The sequence below is a fragment of the Eulemur rufifrons genome, chromosome 3, assembly GCF_041146395.1.
Source record: "Eulemur rufifrons isolate Redbay chromosome 3, OSU_ERuf_1, whole genome shotgun sequence".
In the NCBI taxonomy this organism is placed as follows: domain Eukaryota; kingdom Metazoa; phylum Chordata; class Mammalia; order Primates; family Lemuridae; genus Eulemur; species Eulemur rufifrons.
In genome coordinates, this window is record NC_090985.1 from 49,888,874 (window position 1) to 49,906,371 (window position 17,498).

Genomic DNA, 17,498 nt, shown 5'->3' on the forward strand with positions numbered 1-17,498 from the left:
ACCATGTTGGCTAAGCAAAAAATGCAAAGAAAACAACTTCATGTCTCTGTCACTTAGAAGGTTTTACAGGAACTCAATGGGTATAAATGTTAAATTATGTCATCTCTTTTCTCTACACCTTCAAAGTCATTCAAACATGTTTTACAAATGTCAGTTTCAATTATAAATACGTCAGATCATAGGGAAATCAAAATGTTAAAAGCATGGTTTTGTTACAAGTGCATTTTGACTGTGTCTTTAAGAGTTTTTACTTATTTGTCATTTTTAAGTTATTTCCTGTGGAGAACTACCTACACCTCCAAATGGAAATAAGATTGGAACTCAAACTTCATATAGCTCAACAGCTATCTTTACCTGCGATTTGGGATTCATGCTTGTGGGCTCCACTGTACGAGAATGCCTGTCTTCAGGTCTTTGGAGTGGATCTGAAACCAGATGCCTAGGTACAGATTTTTATTTCATTCTAAGCAAACATCCTCCTGACCCCACACTGAAGAGGAAGTATCCCTTTTCCCTTAATATGAGACGATGACTTATATTCACTCCGTAAGGATGCTAAAAACCAGCAAATGCTTAATTTAAAAATGGCTCATGATAGAAAAGGTATTAAACAGGTAACTCTTAAAGTTAATCAACTAGTATTCCCAATGAAATCTTATGTCATTAAGAAGAAACACATTTTCTTCCAGGAATGGTGAAAACAAAAAGGTGAAAACTAATTGCTGAAAATTATATGTCTGTATACTCAGCTGGATTAATCACTGTAGCAGTTAATTCTTTCTAAACCATAGTCAATTCTCCTTTCACCTATTTACTTGAGGTAATGACTGAAGAGGAAAAACAGTTTCTACATATAAACATCTTTCTCCCTTTTATTTCAGAAGATATCAACATCTGTAAAACTACTTTCTATTAAAACTTTAAAAATCTCCTTTTTGAACCTGATTTTAGTCAATTAGGATTTTTTTTCCTTTAGGATTCTCTGAATTTATTATTAAAACTATTCAGTAAAATAAACTGAACTAGCTCATTCTTTTTACCACTCTTCCTATTTATGAAAAGAATATTATGATATGCTTCATCTCCTTTTGCAAAGACTTCAACAATTTCTTTAATATTAAGAGAATAGTATGATTTATACTTTATTTTTCTCTAAAGTGATCTCAAGATATGACAGCAAGTATTGAGTTAGGTAATAATGAAAATTGTTCTAATAATTATTCACTTGTCTGTTGGGAATAAGGCATGGTATTTTTGTTTATTAATTTAAAAATTGCTGATTATTGTGAATAGAATACTGCAAAATTTGTACAATGTTTTGTCTCTAAAAAGTTACTATGTAAGAGCATGACATACAGTAGAGAAATCTATATTTTAGCAAGCTAAATTATATATTTTGCTAATAAGCTTGAAAATATTCATAATAATGCAATCATTATTTGAAATTTAAAAGGGTATAACTAGAAGCTTTGGTTAAAATTCCTCTTTCTTTCCCCATTCTCAGGAACATTTATTAATAGGTATGCTTGGAAACCCAGCAACAATAGTTTCTTTATAAAAGCACATATGTTTGAACATACTGAGGAGGCTCCGTGAGCCCCTGAAGTCTCCTAATGAACTAGGGCCTGGCTGTGGAATGGAGGTCCTCCTACATTAGGATCTCCCCTCCTGGACTTCACCATCTCACCAAGGCAGAACAGGGCAGTGAGAGTAAGGGGTCATGGTGTCTCCTTCCTCTAGCCCAGGCTAAACAGATGTATGAGACCACTTATTTTCTGCAATATGACTATTGCATAAAAAAGAAAATAGTAAATACCCAGTAGTGCGATTGTAGGATTAAATGGTAGGTCTACATTTAGTTCTTTATGGAATCTCCATATTGTTTTCCATAGAGGTTGTACTGCAATCCCACTAACAGTGTATAAGCGTTCCTTTCTCTCAGTATCTATGCCAGCCTCTGTTGTTTTTGGACTTTTTAACAAAAGCTATTCTGACCAGGGTAAGGTGATATCTCATTGTGGTTTTGATTTGCATTTCCCTGTTGATTAGAGACATTGAGCATTTTTTTTTTCTGTTTATAGGCCATTTGCCTGTCTTCTTTTAGAAGTTTCTGTTCATGTCTTTTGCCCAATTTTAATGGGGTTGATTTTTTTCTTACTGATTTGCTTGAGTTCTTTGTAGATTCTGGTTATTAGGGAAGTAAATCTCAATGGAAATCGAGCAGGGGGAGGGGGGAGGAGGGGATGGGCAAAAACCTACCTGACGGGTATAACGAACAATATCTGGGTGATGGGCACACTTTTAACCCTGAGTCAAGCATTACAAAAGTGATCCATGTAACCGGAAACATTTATACCCTCATAATACTTTGAAATAAAAAAAGAAAGAAAAAAAAAAAGAAAATAGTAAATAAATCATTATGTATGAATATGTGATTGAATAATCAAATAAAATATTTCTTAATAGTTCCTAAACTGATTTTGGTTATATTAATTCCAATTATAGATTTCTTAGTTTACTTACAAATTTGTAAATAAACTTAGTTTACACATAAATTTGAAAATATATGTGTAAACTAAATTTAAAATACTCTATTTTATGACTATATGCTCTCATGAACTGTTATTGTGCACTACACATTATTTATTGAACATGTTAGGTTTCAGTCTGAGACAGTCAGTTCTTAGAGCTCTCATGGCGGAAGAACCACCAGACACACCAAAGTTAGGCAAGCACGAAAATGAGGTTTATCGAGGAGAGGAAAGTAGGATTGTAAGGCAAGAACAAGATATAGGTTTACAGAGCATGGTACATACATCATGGATGAGGACTGGACCCACTGTCACAGCAGGGCAGGCAAAAGGAAGGGCACAAAGAGAGAGAGGGGGTGGCTATGGTCTGCGTCTTATTTTATAGTGTCCAGATAGGGACCTCCCTTGTGGTTCAAAGGTCACCATGGAACCACTTTGATGAAACAGTTGGGAGTCACATGACCTGAGCCTTAACTATGCATGTGGATTCTAGGTCACTTCTCTAGACTTTATGGTACCCATGTGGCTTGGCCTGCGGGCTAGAGAATCCTCTGCATTCTTTTGCACCGAGTTCTGATGGGCAGATTTGTAGAGTATTCCCTCCTCCCCCAGGTATAGAGAATTAGGGTGGGGCAGGACCAAGATGGGGCAACAGCACCCACTTTCATCCCTAGGAATCCCTCACTATCTACCTAACCAATACTGTATATAGTGTATGATTTTATTCACCTATTTAGAATCTTTGTTCTCTGGAAAGACAGGACATAACAGGAATATTTATAAGAAAACATTGCCTCTCAGTCTTTGACAACATCATCCATTAAAGGGAATATAGTGTTGACATCTAATATAAATTCAAAAGAATGTTGCTAAGAAGAAAGTGCAGTTGTTAAACGAGCAAATCCTACAATCTTACACTGTGGATGGACCTTAAGGATTCATTCTTTTCAACTTGCTCTTGTAGCCCCAGACACGTTTGGCTTAGAATGGCTACTGGAGTGCGTTTATAATTGTTTTTCTAAGTAAAGTGCATTTATTCCCAACCTCCCACCATTTTATTATGAAATTTTCAATTGAAAGAATTGATAATGAGCACTCATATGTCTACCACTTAGATTCTGTCAATTAGCATTCTGTCACATTTGCTTATCACATATCTATCCATCTTTCCATGCCTCTATCAATTCATTTTTTGATGCATTTTAAAATAAGTTGTGGACATTAGTATATTTTGACACTAAACATTTTGGCATGTATATCATTAGCTAGAGTTCAGTATTTATTTACAGATTGTTTTCGTTTTTTACTGTGGCAAAATTTATATACAGTGAAGTGCATTTATCATAAATGCACTTAGATGAATTTTGACAAATGTGTACACCTGTGTAACTGAACTATTATAATAATATAGAATATTGTCACTACCTCAGAAAATTTTCTTATAATCCTTCACAGTCACTCTGCAACTCTTCTCTCCTGCAACCTGAGGCAATAACTCTTCTAATTTTTTTCACTGTATATAAGTTTTCCCTATTCTAGAAATTCATATAAATGGAATCCTGAATTATATACTCTTTTATGTAAGGCTTCTTCATTCGCTTTCATCCATGTTGTTGTGTGTATCTGTAATTTGTTCTTTTTATTGCTCAATTGAATTCATTGTACAAATATGTCACATTTCCACTATTCTGTTGATGGACACCTGGACTATGTCCAGTTTTGGACTATTATGAAGGTCTTTTAGTGGGCTGAGCATAGTGTCTCACAACTGTAATCCCAGCACTTCGGGAGGCCAAGGTGGGAGGATCACTTGAGGCCAAGCGTTTGAAATCATCTCTACAAAAAAAAAAAAAAAATTAGCCAGGTGTGGTGGCACACACTTGTAGTACTATATACTCAGGAGATTGATGTGGAGGATCACTCACTGACATGCAGTGAGCTATGATCATGCCACTGTAACCCAGCTTGGGTGACAGAGTGAGACTCTTGTCTCTACAATTAAAAAAAAGTCTTTTTGTGGACATAGGCATTCATTTCTCTTGGGTACTCAGGAATAGAATACTTGGGAGAGCTCTACTTGTTTTACATTCTCTTTAGCACGTGGTATAGTCAGTTTTTTCATTCTATCCCTTCTGCTGGATGCATAAAGGTATCTCACAACATTTTAATTTGTATTGTCTTAATGACTACTGATAAGCACAGTTTTATTGGTTTATTGACTATTTCTAAATTTTTCTTTGTGAAATGATAAAGTACCTATTGAATTACATATTTATTATGAATTATAAGCATTCTTTATACATTCTGGTTGCAAGGCTTCATCTTAAAGTGGTTTATAAGTATTAATATTTCCTCCTAATCTGTGACTTGTCTATTCATTTTTTAATAGTGTCTTTTGACAAGCAGGAGTTTTCACCTTTGGTAAAGTCTATCTTTTGTTGTTCAAGTCTTTGCAGTTTCATATAAATTTTAGAATTAGTTTATCAAACTCTCCAAAAAAAAAAAAAAAAAAGCCTGGCAGGATTATGATCAGTATTGTATTGAATCTATACATCAATTTGAGGAGAATTGGCATCTAACAATATTGAATCTTTCCATCCATGAACATAGTACATTTACTCATTTGTTCAGGTCTTCCTTCATTTTTTCTTTTTTTTTGCAGTAGCAATATTTTGTAGTTTTACCATAGAGATCTTATGTGTCTATTGCTAACTTTATTCCCTAGAATTTTTCACTATTATAAGTGAAATTTTTCATTTTTAATTATATTTTCCAATTGTTTGCTGCTAGCATTAAAAATACAATGATTATGGCCGGGCGCGGTGGCTCACGCCTGTAATCCTAGCACTCTGGGAGGCCGAGGTGGGCGGATCGTTTGAGCTCAGGAGTTCGAGACCAGCCTGAGCAAGAGCGAGACCCCACCTCTACTAAAAATAGAAAGAAATTATATGGACAGCTAAAAATATATATAGAAAAAATTAGCCGGGCATGGTGGCGCATGCCTGTAGTCCCAGCTACTCGGGAGGCTGAGACAGGAGGATCGCTTGAGCTCAGGAGTTTGAGGTTGCTGTGAGCTAGGCTGACGCCACGGCACTCACTCTAGCCTGGGCAACAGAGTGAGACTCTGTCTCAAAAAAAAAAATAAAATAAAAAAAATAAAAAAAAATAAAAATACAATGATTTAAAATATTTATTTAATATCCTGCAACCTTTCTTAATTCACTTAATAGTTTTAACATTTTTTTTTAAATAGAATTTTCTACATATATGTTATCTGAGATAGAATAGTTTTATGTTTTTTGTTTCCCAGAATTACACTTTTTTTCTTCTTTTTATTAACGTAGTATACTGGATAGGGCAGTTTAACAAAATAATGTTAAATAGAACTGGCTAGAGTGGACATCCTTGTGTTGTTCCCTCTTTCAAGAGTGAAACATTCAATATTTTACTGATAAACATGATATTAGTTGGAGGTTTTTTAGATGTCTTTATCAAGTTGAGAATGTTCCTCTTATTCCTAATTTCTTGTTAGTTTTTATCATGAACTGGTACACAGCTTTTCCATTACTTCTTTTGCATCTGTTAAAATAATCATACAGATTTTTTTTCTTCTTTGCTTTGTTAATATGTTAAATTACAGTGGCTAATTTTTTCATCTTAAATCAACTTTTTATTTCTGGATAAACCTCAGATAATCATGATATATTATCATTTATATATGTTGCTAAGTTTATTTTTTAAAATTTGTTAAGGAGTTTTACATCTCTTTATGAAGGACTTTGGTCTTTTTCAAGTGTCTTTTTAAGGTTTTACTGTTGGGGTTATGGTTGCTTCATAAAACAGGTTAGGAAGTTTTTTTTTCTTTCTATTTTCTAAAAGAGTTTGTATAAGATTGATTTTTTTTTCCTTAAATGATTGAATTTACCAGTGAGAACATCTGTGCCTGAGTGTTTTATGTGGGAAGGGTTTTGTTTAAGAATTCCTTTAATAGATAAAGGACTATTCATGTTTTCCATTTTACCTTGTGTTAGTTTGGGTAAGTTATAATTTTCAAAGAATCTTTCCTTTTCTTCTGAACTGTTAAAATCCATTGGCATAAAGCTGTTCTTAATATTCTGTTATCCTTTTGTTTTTTGTATGCTTTGAAGTAATATCACTTCATTCATTCCTGTTACTGGCAATTTTGTTCTCTGTTTTATTTGTCTTGATAGTGTTAGCTAGAAGTTTAACAATTTTGTTGCTATTTTTAAAGAGAGAATTTTTACCTTTTTTAATGTTCTTTATTGTTTGTCTATTTTCTGTTCCCTTAATTCCTGTAATTGTCTTAAATATTTCTTTCTGTCTACTTACTTTGGCTTTATTTTCTTTTCCTTATTTTGCTCCTGTTTTTTTTCTTCTTAAGGTAGAGTTTTAGGTCATTGATTATACACCTTTCTTGTTTTTAATAAAAACACTTAAACCTATAAATTTCTTCACTAAGTACTGCTTTATCCATATCCCTCAATTTTGATAATTTTCATTTTTATACACTGCATTCTATATTATAATTTCTTGTATATCTAAGTGTCACTAGAAGTATGTCTTCTTTTAATTTCCAAATACTTGATATTTTGCTGAATATCTTATCTTTATGTCATATAATTATTAATTCTTTGTAGCATGTTTCTAAGTAAACTTTAAAGGTTTAATAATGTTACATATATAAAAAATACAAATAAAACAATCCCAATATTAAAAATATAACTTTTTAACCCATTTCAGCGGGTCACTGTGGCATTCCAGAACTCATTGTTAATGGTCAAGTCATTGGAGAAAATTATGGATACAGAGACACAGTTGTGTATCAGTGTAATCCTGGTTTTCGACTGATTGGTTCTTCAGTGAGGATATGTCAACAGGATCACAATTGGTCTGGTCAACTGCCATCCTGTGTGCGTAAGTAAGCATGGCAAAAGAAATTAGAGACATTGGATCTCATGGAATGCCCAATAATTTTTTGTTAGGCAAGATAAATAATTATTCACACATGCACACACACACACACACACACACACACGGATGACAACATAAAATAAATTCCCACAATCCATTCTTTGATACTGCTATCCAATAGTCTTTAAAGTGGGGTGTGTTTAGGAACAATAAAACTATCTACTAGGAAAGTACAAGATATCAGAATGTCAGTTATTATTATTTGTGTTTTATCATTTGTACCCTCCTCATACTCTGAAATTAAAAAAGATTAGAAACTAAATTTAGCACTTATAGTATCTATAGAAATATATTGATAAGTGAATATTCATGTATGAAAGAAACATTCTCAACAAATGTTTAATTATAAGCATTTAAATTTTTTGAGACGACCGTGCAGCAGTATCAACATTGTTATTATGTGATACCACAAAGCATTTTATAGTGGAAAATATTTTGGATAAAATTTTTCTAACAATTGTGATCCTAGAGCTACTACATCAAAATCATATCCTGGTGAAGCATAGTGGGTAAAAATAATCATGAGATATGACATGAGGAACTTTTGCTCTCATTTCTGTTCCACTGCTAAATATGTGAGCTAATGCACCATTTAATCTTTCCAAAACTTGATTCCCTTTTGTAGAAAGTGAATGGTTGAAAGTCTTTAACATTATGGCCTCTTTTAGCTTCAAAATTCATTGTATTCGTAAATGTATCAAGATTACACATACATTGTTAATATAGCTATAGTTTGTCATAAGTGATAGAAAAATTTAAAAATTGTTTAAAAGTCTATTTTAAATCACTATTTCCACTATTTTTAAATTTATGCAAAACTGTATAACTATAAGTATTTTTAGAGTTCTAATAAAAGATCTCACCAGTTCAACAAATATCCATGTGATCTTTTAGGTTAATTTAGATATGAATTCACATATGAAGAATAAAATGGATATTTAAATAATATCTTTTTATTATAATTCCTTAAATATATTCCCTGTGCTTTGTGATTTTAATGGATCTTTTCCTATATGTGTGATATGAATTTTGCCATTGTGCAGTTATTATAACTGCTATATTACAAAAATAAGAATAGAGCTGAATAATGGTAATTCTATTTTATTCTCTTACTCTACTGAATTCCCAGAAGCATTCAATATTTCATATCACAATCTATCCCATTTTGGACCTTAAGGTCAATTATACATAAATTTCTTCTATTATTTCCCTAATAATTTCCATCTCCAGATAATGACATTTATATTAAAATTCTTCTTACTAAATGAGAATAAGTACTGTAAATATGCTATAATTATGACAGCAAAGGATCACAGGATAGAGATTTTGAAGGCTTCAGAGAAATAATACATGGGACTTTTACTATGAATTCACACAAAATATTTAATCTGTGACTAAATAAATTGTATATCCATATTTATAAATTCCATCATTTTCAAATTTTTATCCAATCAGAAATTTAAAGGAATTCCAGGTCATGGAAAATAGTTTTGTGCATTGATAATAGGATAATGGAACATATAGTTAACAATGAAAGTTACTTTTCTAAGACACATAGACACTCACATGCAATGCATACACACACACATATACACAAACATACACACACACACAGATGATTTAAAGACAGTAATATCCTGGTAGAGACTCTTCTAGATTTTTTCTCTTTCATTTGTATTCAAGCACAGCCAACTAATACCACTGTTTTTTCTTGTTGAATAATTGAGACTATAAATTAGAATTGGCCCTAGGGGTAAAACTGGTTTCTTTATTGATAATTTTAAACAAGAATAAGATGAAATTAAATTTCCAAATGAGTAGGTTGACATTAACAATACACTGAAAAATAATTGCTCTTGGGTCATTTCAAAAGTACTAAAAATGACTATGGTCTTTCCTTGTGCCCAATTATGAGGCACTAGTACTGAAGTTGCTCTGATTAAGAGAGTATGATAATGCAATAAAACAGTTCGTAGAAATACAGAGTATTTAAGGAAAGCCAGCATACATAAAATTTATAGTAGGACCATAACATTAAAAATATCTAAATATTTCATCTAGTTGAAAACATTATTTTCAAGAAAAATTGTGTTAAATTATCAAATGTCAATGGTGAAAGAAATAAACCAGAAGATTGATTGGAGAATTTTAGTGTTGGTATCTCAAAATATTAATGACAACTCTAACACAGCATTGTGCATTATTTTCTATTTCCCACATTATATAGTCAACTTAGTTTACTTTTCAAGCACACTTTTGCTTATCAATCTATTATCCATAAAAATTGATTATATAAGTAATATTGAAAGAACTATTTCAAAATTAAATGCAAAGAAACCTGCCTTTAAGTATTTTTAATTTTTAAACTTAACTAGAAAAAGAAAACTGGTTCAGTTTTGTTCTTTCTTGCTATTAACTACTGACACGAATGTCTATTATTCCCCAGATTTCTTTGAATTTCAATATTCTTCCCTAAAAAAATGTAGAGAGAAAGAATAAAATAGTTACCATGAAACTATAAACATCTCTGCAGCACTTGCATAAAATTATCACAACTTTAATTACCTCTCTATTTATTATTTCTATTAGATTATTAAGACTATATTGACATTCTGCTTTGTTCCTTTTCATTAGTAAAAGTACTTAAAATATATTTACATAAAAGTGTTATTCTGTCTACTTTTTGAAATGGTTAAATATAATTGCTATGTGATAACTGATAACTAAATATTCTTGTTTTGTGCTGCCCTTCCCCCACCCCCCATGATATTAGCTGTTAGCTGTGGTCACCCTGGGAGTCCAATTTATGGAAGAACAAGTGGAAATGGATTCAACTTTAATGATGTGGTGACATTTTCTTGCAATATTGGCTATCTTATGCAAGGGCCAACAAAGGCACAATGCCAGGCCAACAGACAGTGGAGCCATCCTCCACCTGTATGCAAAGGTAAAAGTCTAACTGTCTTCCAATTTTAGTCATGGTAATAATGTGTGCATGTAAACATAGATAACACATTTGAAACAGCTTATACAGAATAATAGAAAGCTTTCACCTAATAAAACAAAAAAGCTTTAATATTGATGTCATCTCATGAACAATGCTTTTCTTTTTCTTGAATTTTTAACTTACACTTTTAAAAGTTAAAAATGGCAGATTTTATTTCTGCTTAGCTTTATCATCTGTACCTATTTTGTGGCTGCATATAAAAAGTCATTGTGCAGTTTCCTTCATAATTAATGAAACTGACCATTGGCATTTATGTATTCATATTTTTGTAAAAACTATGTTTGGGGCCTAGATTACCATGATACCTGCATTGAGGCTTTATTTATTATTTCCTCTATAGAAACAGAGTAAAGAGAATTCTTTGGTATTTTCCCATTTTGCAAAGAAGTATGACATACTTCATATTGTCTGATAAAATTCAACCAAATTATCATATTTCCACGCTTTTTTTTTTTTTCTCATGGCTCAACGATAGCTTAAAAAGTATCATTCCTTAAATCTGTGCTCGGCATAATACTCACAGAGTTGCTGTTGTTCCAAAAATTGCCAAAATTTTTCCTTTTTTTATATTTTCAACCATACAAATTTCATTATCTGTATAGTTCATGGATTAATGTTATTCCTAGAATCTTTGGTTTATTTAATTAAATTTCCCTTTGAAAATAAGTTTCTAAATTTCTAATAGAAATACATGTAAATGGTGTGTGTATATACATTATTCTGAATATACCTTTCAAAATTTGTCACTTGTTTAGTGGTGAACTGTACTGATCCTGGAATTCCAGCCAATTCTAAAAGAGAAAGTAAAATAGAACATGGAAATTTTACCTATGGCACTGTAGTATTCTATGACTGCAATCCTGGATATTTTTTATTTGGATCTTCAGTTTTGATATGCCAGCCAAATGGACAATGGGACAAACCTTTACCAGAATGTATCAGTAAGTAGATAATGTGAATTATTCCTTGAGAAAATCCATGTGAGCAATATGGATATATATTGACTTTATAAAGTACCTAAAGATATATTTCAGAGGGAAGCATATTAATTTTATTGTTTGTTTTGAAACTATTCTTAACCTATATTCTGTCAATTCAATGCCCAAATGCCATTTTTCTTAATATTAGTATGTAAATATTTCTCTATTATTCTTAGATTTTGAACTTTGATAGAGCAGATAGAATATGAAAAGCAACCATCTTTCATACTCAAAGATATATTTATCCCATAGAGGCAACTACATTTTTATTTTGTGCTAACATTTCAGATTTCATTTAAGGCAAAATTAATTTTAAAGTCATAATGTATTCAGAATACATGGGGCTTTAAATAAACATGTTACTTAAAACATATTAATCTTAAATATTTATCATAAACAGACATATATATGTAATAATCGTGCATAATCTTTCAAGTCAGTGAATATTTAATGAGTGCATTTTGTTTTATGTTGTGTTAGGAGTTGTAGAATATACATAAAATAAATTATAATGAAATGCTTATAATCAACATGTATAGTGAGAAAAATAATTAACAAAAATAAATCAAAATTTTGTGAAGACAGAAATGAACATGAATTCTAGGAATTCAGTCAATTGATAGGTCTCCAATTGAACCAGATCTCAAAAAGTTGGTGAATCTTGGACATGTTAGGGAAGAGAAGAACTTTGTAGACTGAAAAAGTAGTATGTCACAAAATCATTAATTTTTGGCAAGTAATTTTTGGTTATACTAAGTTGCTAAGTTATAAAATTATTTTATGATCGTGTTTCATTTAGAGGAATTTCTTTTATGTTCATGGGGTAGTCTTTAATGAAAATTTCATGACAACACTCATGTACTAATGAAGAAGCAAAAGTTTTTGCTTTGTCTATAAAATTTCAATTTATATGTATGTAATTTGGTAAATTGGCCTGCTGATTAAAGTTAATTTGACATCTTTTTGTAGACTGGTGTAATTGTTTGAATAATTCACTTACTTGGTCTTGTGTAGCTACAACATTAAAATTAAAACTCTTTTTATAGGATATGTAAACCTGAAATTCTTCAAATGTTCTTAGCTCCCCTGTTTTTTTGCCTTTTCATTTCCTGCAGCACTCTCTGGTAGTGTGCTAAGTTATTAAGTTTGTCTCCTCGTGTGCTGTTTGATACTCTAGAGATATTTGGCACTCAACATTTTTTTTGTGTATAACTGACAGGGGACACACATTAAATTCCCAAGCTACCTCTAGCCCATAACGAATGTTCTATAGGGTGTTGACAACTGATTCTGCTATGCCTGGCAGTGTTTTGGTTGACAAGGCACTGAGTATTTTGTTTGTACAGCATAATTTACTCATTAATGGCTTGGAATGGAATGATTCTAAGCTATAAATTAGATTGTGAATCACAGAGCCATCTCCATTCCATCTCTTGTACCCTTAAATTCTTCCTTTTTCCTTTCTGTATGGCTTCACTTTGAATCCACATGGCATTCTCAGTCCTTATTTAGTCAATCCACATTACTCCTCTTCCTAACTTAGACATCTTTGTCCAGACATATACACATTTCACACCCATACACATGTGCATATGGACACATGAACCACCCACACACATACAGATTTGTCACAATCACTCAATCATTGTTATACTTATTTAGTTTACAATGCTCCCATTGAACTCACCCTCAGAAGGAGTAGATTAACAGAATAGCTTCTGTAACTGCAAATTCCATTTTATTTTTAAAAAGCCAGCTTTCATGTAGATAGATATTTAATTTCTGGGGTTTTAGATGTTTGAGCAGAAAATTTGCTGCTGATTTATTTTATGAACAAGTTGGTGCAGGTTTTTCGATAGGAGATATAAAAAAATTTTATATTCAATAATTATGTATTGTAGTGATTGACTGTGGACACCCTGGCATTCCTCCTAATGCAGTCCTGTCTGGCGAGAAGTATACTTTTGGGTCTACTGTTCACTATTCCTGCACAGGAAAGCGTTCCCTTCTAGGCCAGTCATCACGGACTTGCCAATTAAATGGTCATTGGAGTGGATCACAACCTCACTGTTCAGGTACCACTTGAAAAATTGGACAATGTGTGTTGGAAATTGCATTATTATTAATAATAATATTATTAGGAACCTAGACACAAAATAATATAATAATATAAAATAACACATTTCTCTTTTTAAAATCTCATGAGAAAAGCTGAAACATTGTTTACACATTATTAAAATATTTCTCAGATAATAAAATTTAAAGTGTAAAATAACATTTATCTTGCAGATGACAAATTACAGATAGATGTTTTGAACTGCATTGTATCTAATGTAAAGAATGTATTTTTCATGAAAATTAAAATCTTTTCTTAGAGTAACTCATAGAAAATTAATTCTTAGGTGATTATTCATATAAACAAACACATACACATCCCCCAATGTATTAGGAAACTGCTACTGAATTGCAGAAAAAAAAATTGTACACAGATATTTAAAAGTGAAATACTGATCTTAAAATTTTGTATGGTTATTAATATTACATCACATGAAAATGAGATCTAAAGAAGGCTTCCAAAGAAAAAGGACATGTCAAAAAGCATGTAAAAAGAGAGCAATTTAAATGCTTATATTTTAAACTTCTCTCTCTCTCTCTTTCTCAATATATATTAATATTATGGCAACTTTGATTAGAATTATTTAAGAAGTAATAAAGACACTGAGTAAAAATTGAGTAAGTCTTTAACAATAAAATCAAAAGATGAATACCTAGTCATCAATAAAATCTTTATTAGGAACTTAAGTCAAAATTTGTAAGTTTTGGTTGTTTATAATTTATTTTTATGGTTTCATGCATGAGAAATACATAGTTCATTCATCTTTTGTCAATTGTCACTGGTAGAGAGAATTAGAGAGAGAAATTTTAGGCTATAGAAAGAACTATATTGTAATATTTACATGTCCTAGCACACCACAGTTCTACTTTAACAACAACAACAAGATTATCAGGAATAGGAAATTCAGAGAAGGAAGAGTGCAAATTACTGAATTTGGTTTTTTAATTTTAATTTTATAAGTTCATTATCATTTGAGTGCATAGTTATAAATTTTCTATTAGCTTGATTATTAACTAGGTTCTGGAAATCCTAATGAAATGTCCTTAACCTATTTAATGTTTCCAAATATCACTGATTATGGAAAATAATGCCATACTCTGCAACTATTTTCTTTTCCATTTATGCTTTTTCTTCTTATGATGGAGTCAGGAAATATGAATTACAATTTTACTAAGTCAACTTATATTAAAACACAGCATGCCCATAATAATGCCTACCTGACTGTGGGTTAAATCATGAACTCAATAAATGCTCACTGAAATAAATTAACTAGAACTATATTGCATTGCAGGTGATGCTATAGGTACATGTGGAGATCCAGGAACTCCCGGTCATGGTTCTAGACAGGAAAGCGATTTCAGAACTAAAAGTACTGTACGTTTTGCTTGTGATACTGGTTATATCCTTCATGGCTCAGAAGAAAGAACATGTTTAGCTAATGGCAGTTGGACTGGAAGGCAGCCAGAGTGCAAAGGTAATCTCAAGCAGAAACTAAATATATTGAGAATGCTGGAATTTAATGTGTCTCCAAATTCAGTTGGGTACTACTAGGGAAATTACTCTTACCGGTTCTCCCTGCCCACAAATACAAAATCAAAGCAGTAGTATTCCAGTTACACTGACACCACCCTATAAGAGAACTATGACTGGTAATAATTATTAAAAAAAAACTTTCATTGGTCATTTATATAAAAACATGTTCACAACATAGAAAACATTTAGATTGAAAAGGTAAAAAAGATTGTTAAAAAGATTTATTTTTTCCCTTTTACAGTAGTGTCCCCATATACATGGGGGTTTCCAAGACCCCCAGTGGATGCCTGAAACCACAGATAGTATTGAACCCTATATATACTATGTTTTTTTAATACATACATACCTGTGATAAAGTTTAATTTATAAATTAGGCACAGTAAGAGATTAACAATTATAACTAATAATAAAATAGAACAATTATAACAAAATATGGTAATGAAAGTTATGTGAATATGGTCTCTCTCTCAAAATATCTTATTGACTGTACTCATTCTTCTTGTGATCTATCTGTTAACCCAGGTAGCATATACAGAGTGGACATCTGGGACAAAGGGATGATTTACGTTCTGGGCAGGATGGTGCAAGATTGCATTATGCTACTCAGAACTTAAAACTTTCGAATTGTTTATTTCTGAAATTTTCCATTTATTATTTTCAGACCATGGTTGATTGCAGGTAACAGAAACTGTGGAAAGTGAAACCACGGATAAAGGGAAACTAGTTTACCTATATTGTAGATATCAGGGAAAAAATAGATTGTTCTTACGTGAACATTACCCCAACATCTGTTTTAGCTTCCAGATGTGGAGAAGTGGAAAACTACAGAAAGATGCCTAAGTATGAGTTAGATTTTTGTTTGTAGAATACAATTGCTAGTTACTATAATTCATACAATTTGGGGCGTGTGTGTAAAATTGTTACTTGTTCTGACTCAGAGAGTCAAGATTCATAATTAAATCTTAAAAGATTGGCTAGAAAATGAAATGTTGCTGAAAAATTACTCTTGTGATTTAAATTGCTCTTTCTGTGATGATTTTATTGCAAAAACTAAATTTGTGAAGTATTTATAAAACTTACTTGATGTTGTACTAAAGATATCGGTTGTATATATAGAACTAATTCCCAATGGAACCTTCCTGAGAGTTTTTTGATTGACTATATTATAGAAACATTTTATGTTTAAAGTTAATATTCATATTCTGGGAGAGATAGTTGCCTTTTTTAACTGGACCAATTTTAATAATCTTAAGAGACAGTTGCAACTTAGTTTATACTGGGAAATGACTTAGAGAACATAGTTACTGAGAAAAATACAGTAAGGCAAACTAAACTGTTCACTTTATTTCTCAACTTTATTTTCCAAAATCAAAGTCTCTTTAATGATGTCGTAGTGATTGTTATACATGCAGCATCGTTCCATGCAACATTGGTTGGGTGACATCTAAGTCAGTCCTTTGTCCAGCTGACCTACAGAATATTTTATAGATGAAATGCAGACTGATGCTGATTGTTTTGTTAGCATTCATATTAAGGATAAAAAGAGAACTATGAGTTGTAGCAAACATAATAGAATTAATATTTTTCTTATCTATCAGGCTCATATAAATCACTTAGGAAAACATTTTATTAGATGAATGGGCAAAGGAAGTGAATAGAAATTACAGAAAAGCAAAAAGATTTGTAAACTATAGAAAAAATCCCACAGAACTCATAATCAGAAAATTATGATGAAATGTCAAGGCATAATTTTTCACCTATTTTTAAAATAGTAATAAGAAATTCTTGTGTGTATGCAGTAAAATTAGAACTTTAAAACATTTCAAGGTGATTTTTATTGTTATTCTGAGAGCAATTTGACAAAAATGAGTAAATATTCATAGGATATATCTATAGCTTCAATTTATTACTCCTAAGGAATTATTCTAAAGAAAATAAAAATATTAAAGTGAACACACAATCATGAAAATGCATTTTCATTTCTAATTATTTATAACTACCAATATTTTAAAACAATATTACATAAAAATATTATATAAGCAATTGTCTATTTACATAATTTAATAGTGTAGGGTCAATGAAATATTAGAATATAGGCCATGAAACAATATGAGAAAATGTACATCACATAAAATTTAATTAAAAATCAGATTTAAAATTATGTACTTTATTAGAACCATGGGAAATGATATTCATTTGAGAGAAAGCATGAAAGGAAGTACACAAAATAATAACAGAGTTGTGAAATTATTAGTATTTTTATTCTTTCTTCTAAATATTTTACATTGTTATATTACTTTAATAATTTACAATAAAATATAAAAGGTCTCCCAGAATGT

General features: G+C 31.2%; 1 protein-coding gene across 3 annotated transcripts in view; it reads left to right on the plus strand.

Moving 5' to 3' along the window:
* CSMD3 (CUB and Sushi multiple domains 3) overlaps positions 1-17,498 on the plus strand; it is a 1,111,380-nt gene that overhangs the window by 1,040,913 nt on the left and 52,969 nt on the right. For all 3 annotated transcript variants that reach the window (XM_069466068.1, XM_069466069.1, XM_069466070.1), the window contains 6 exons: positions 270-443; positions 7,293-7,466; positions 10,297-10,470; positions 11,286-11,471; positions 13,412-13,585; positions 14,918-15,100. In XM_069466068.1, coding sequence (XP_069322169.1) covers positions 270-443; positions 7,293-7,466; positions 10,297-10,470; positions 11,286-11,471; positions 13,412-13,585; positions 14,918-15,100 — 1,065 coding nt within the window. The remainder of the gene's footprint in view (positions 1-269; positions 444-7,292; positions 7,467-10,296; positions 10,471-11,285; positions 11,472-13,411; positions 13,586-14,917; positions 15,101-17,498) is intronic.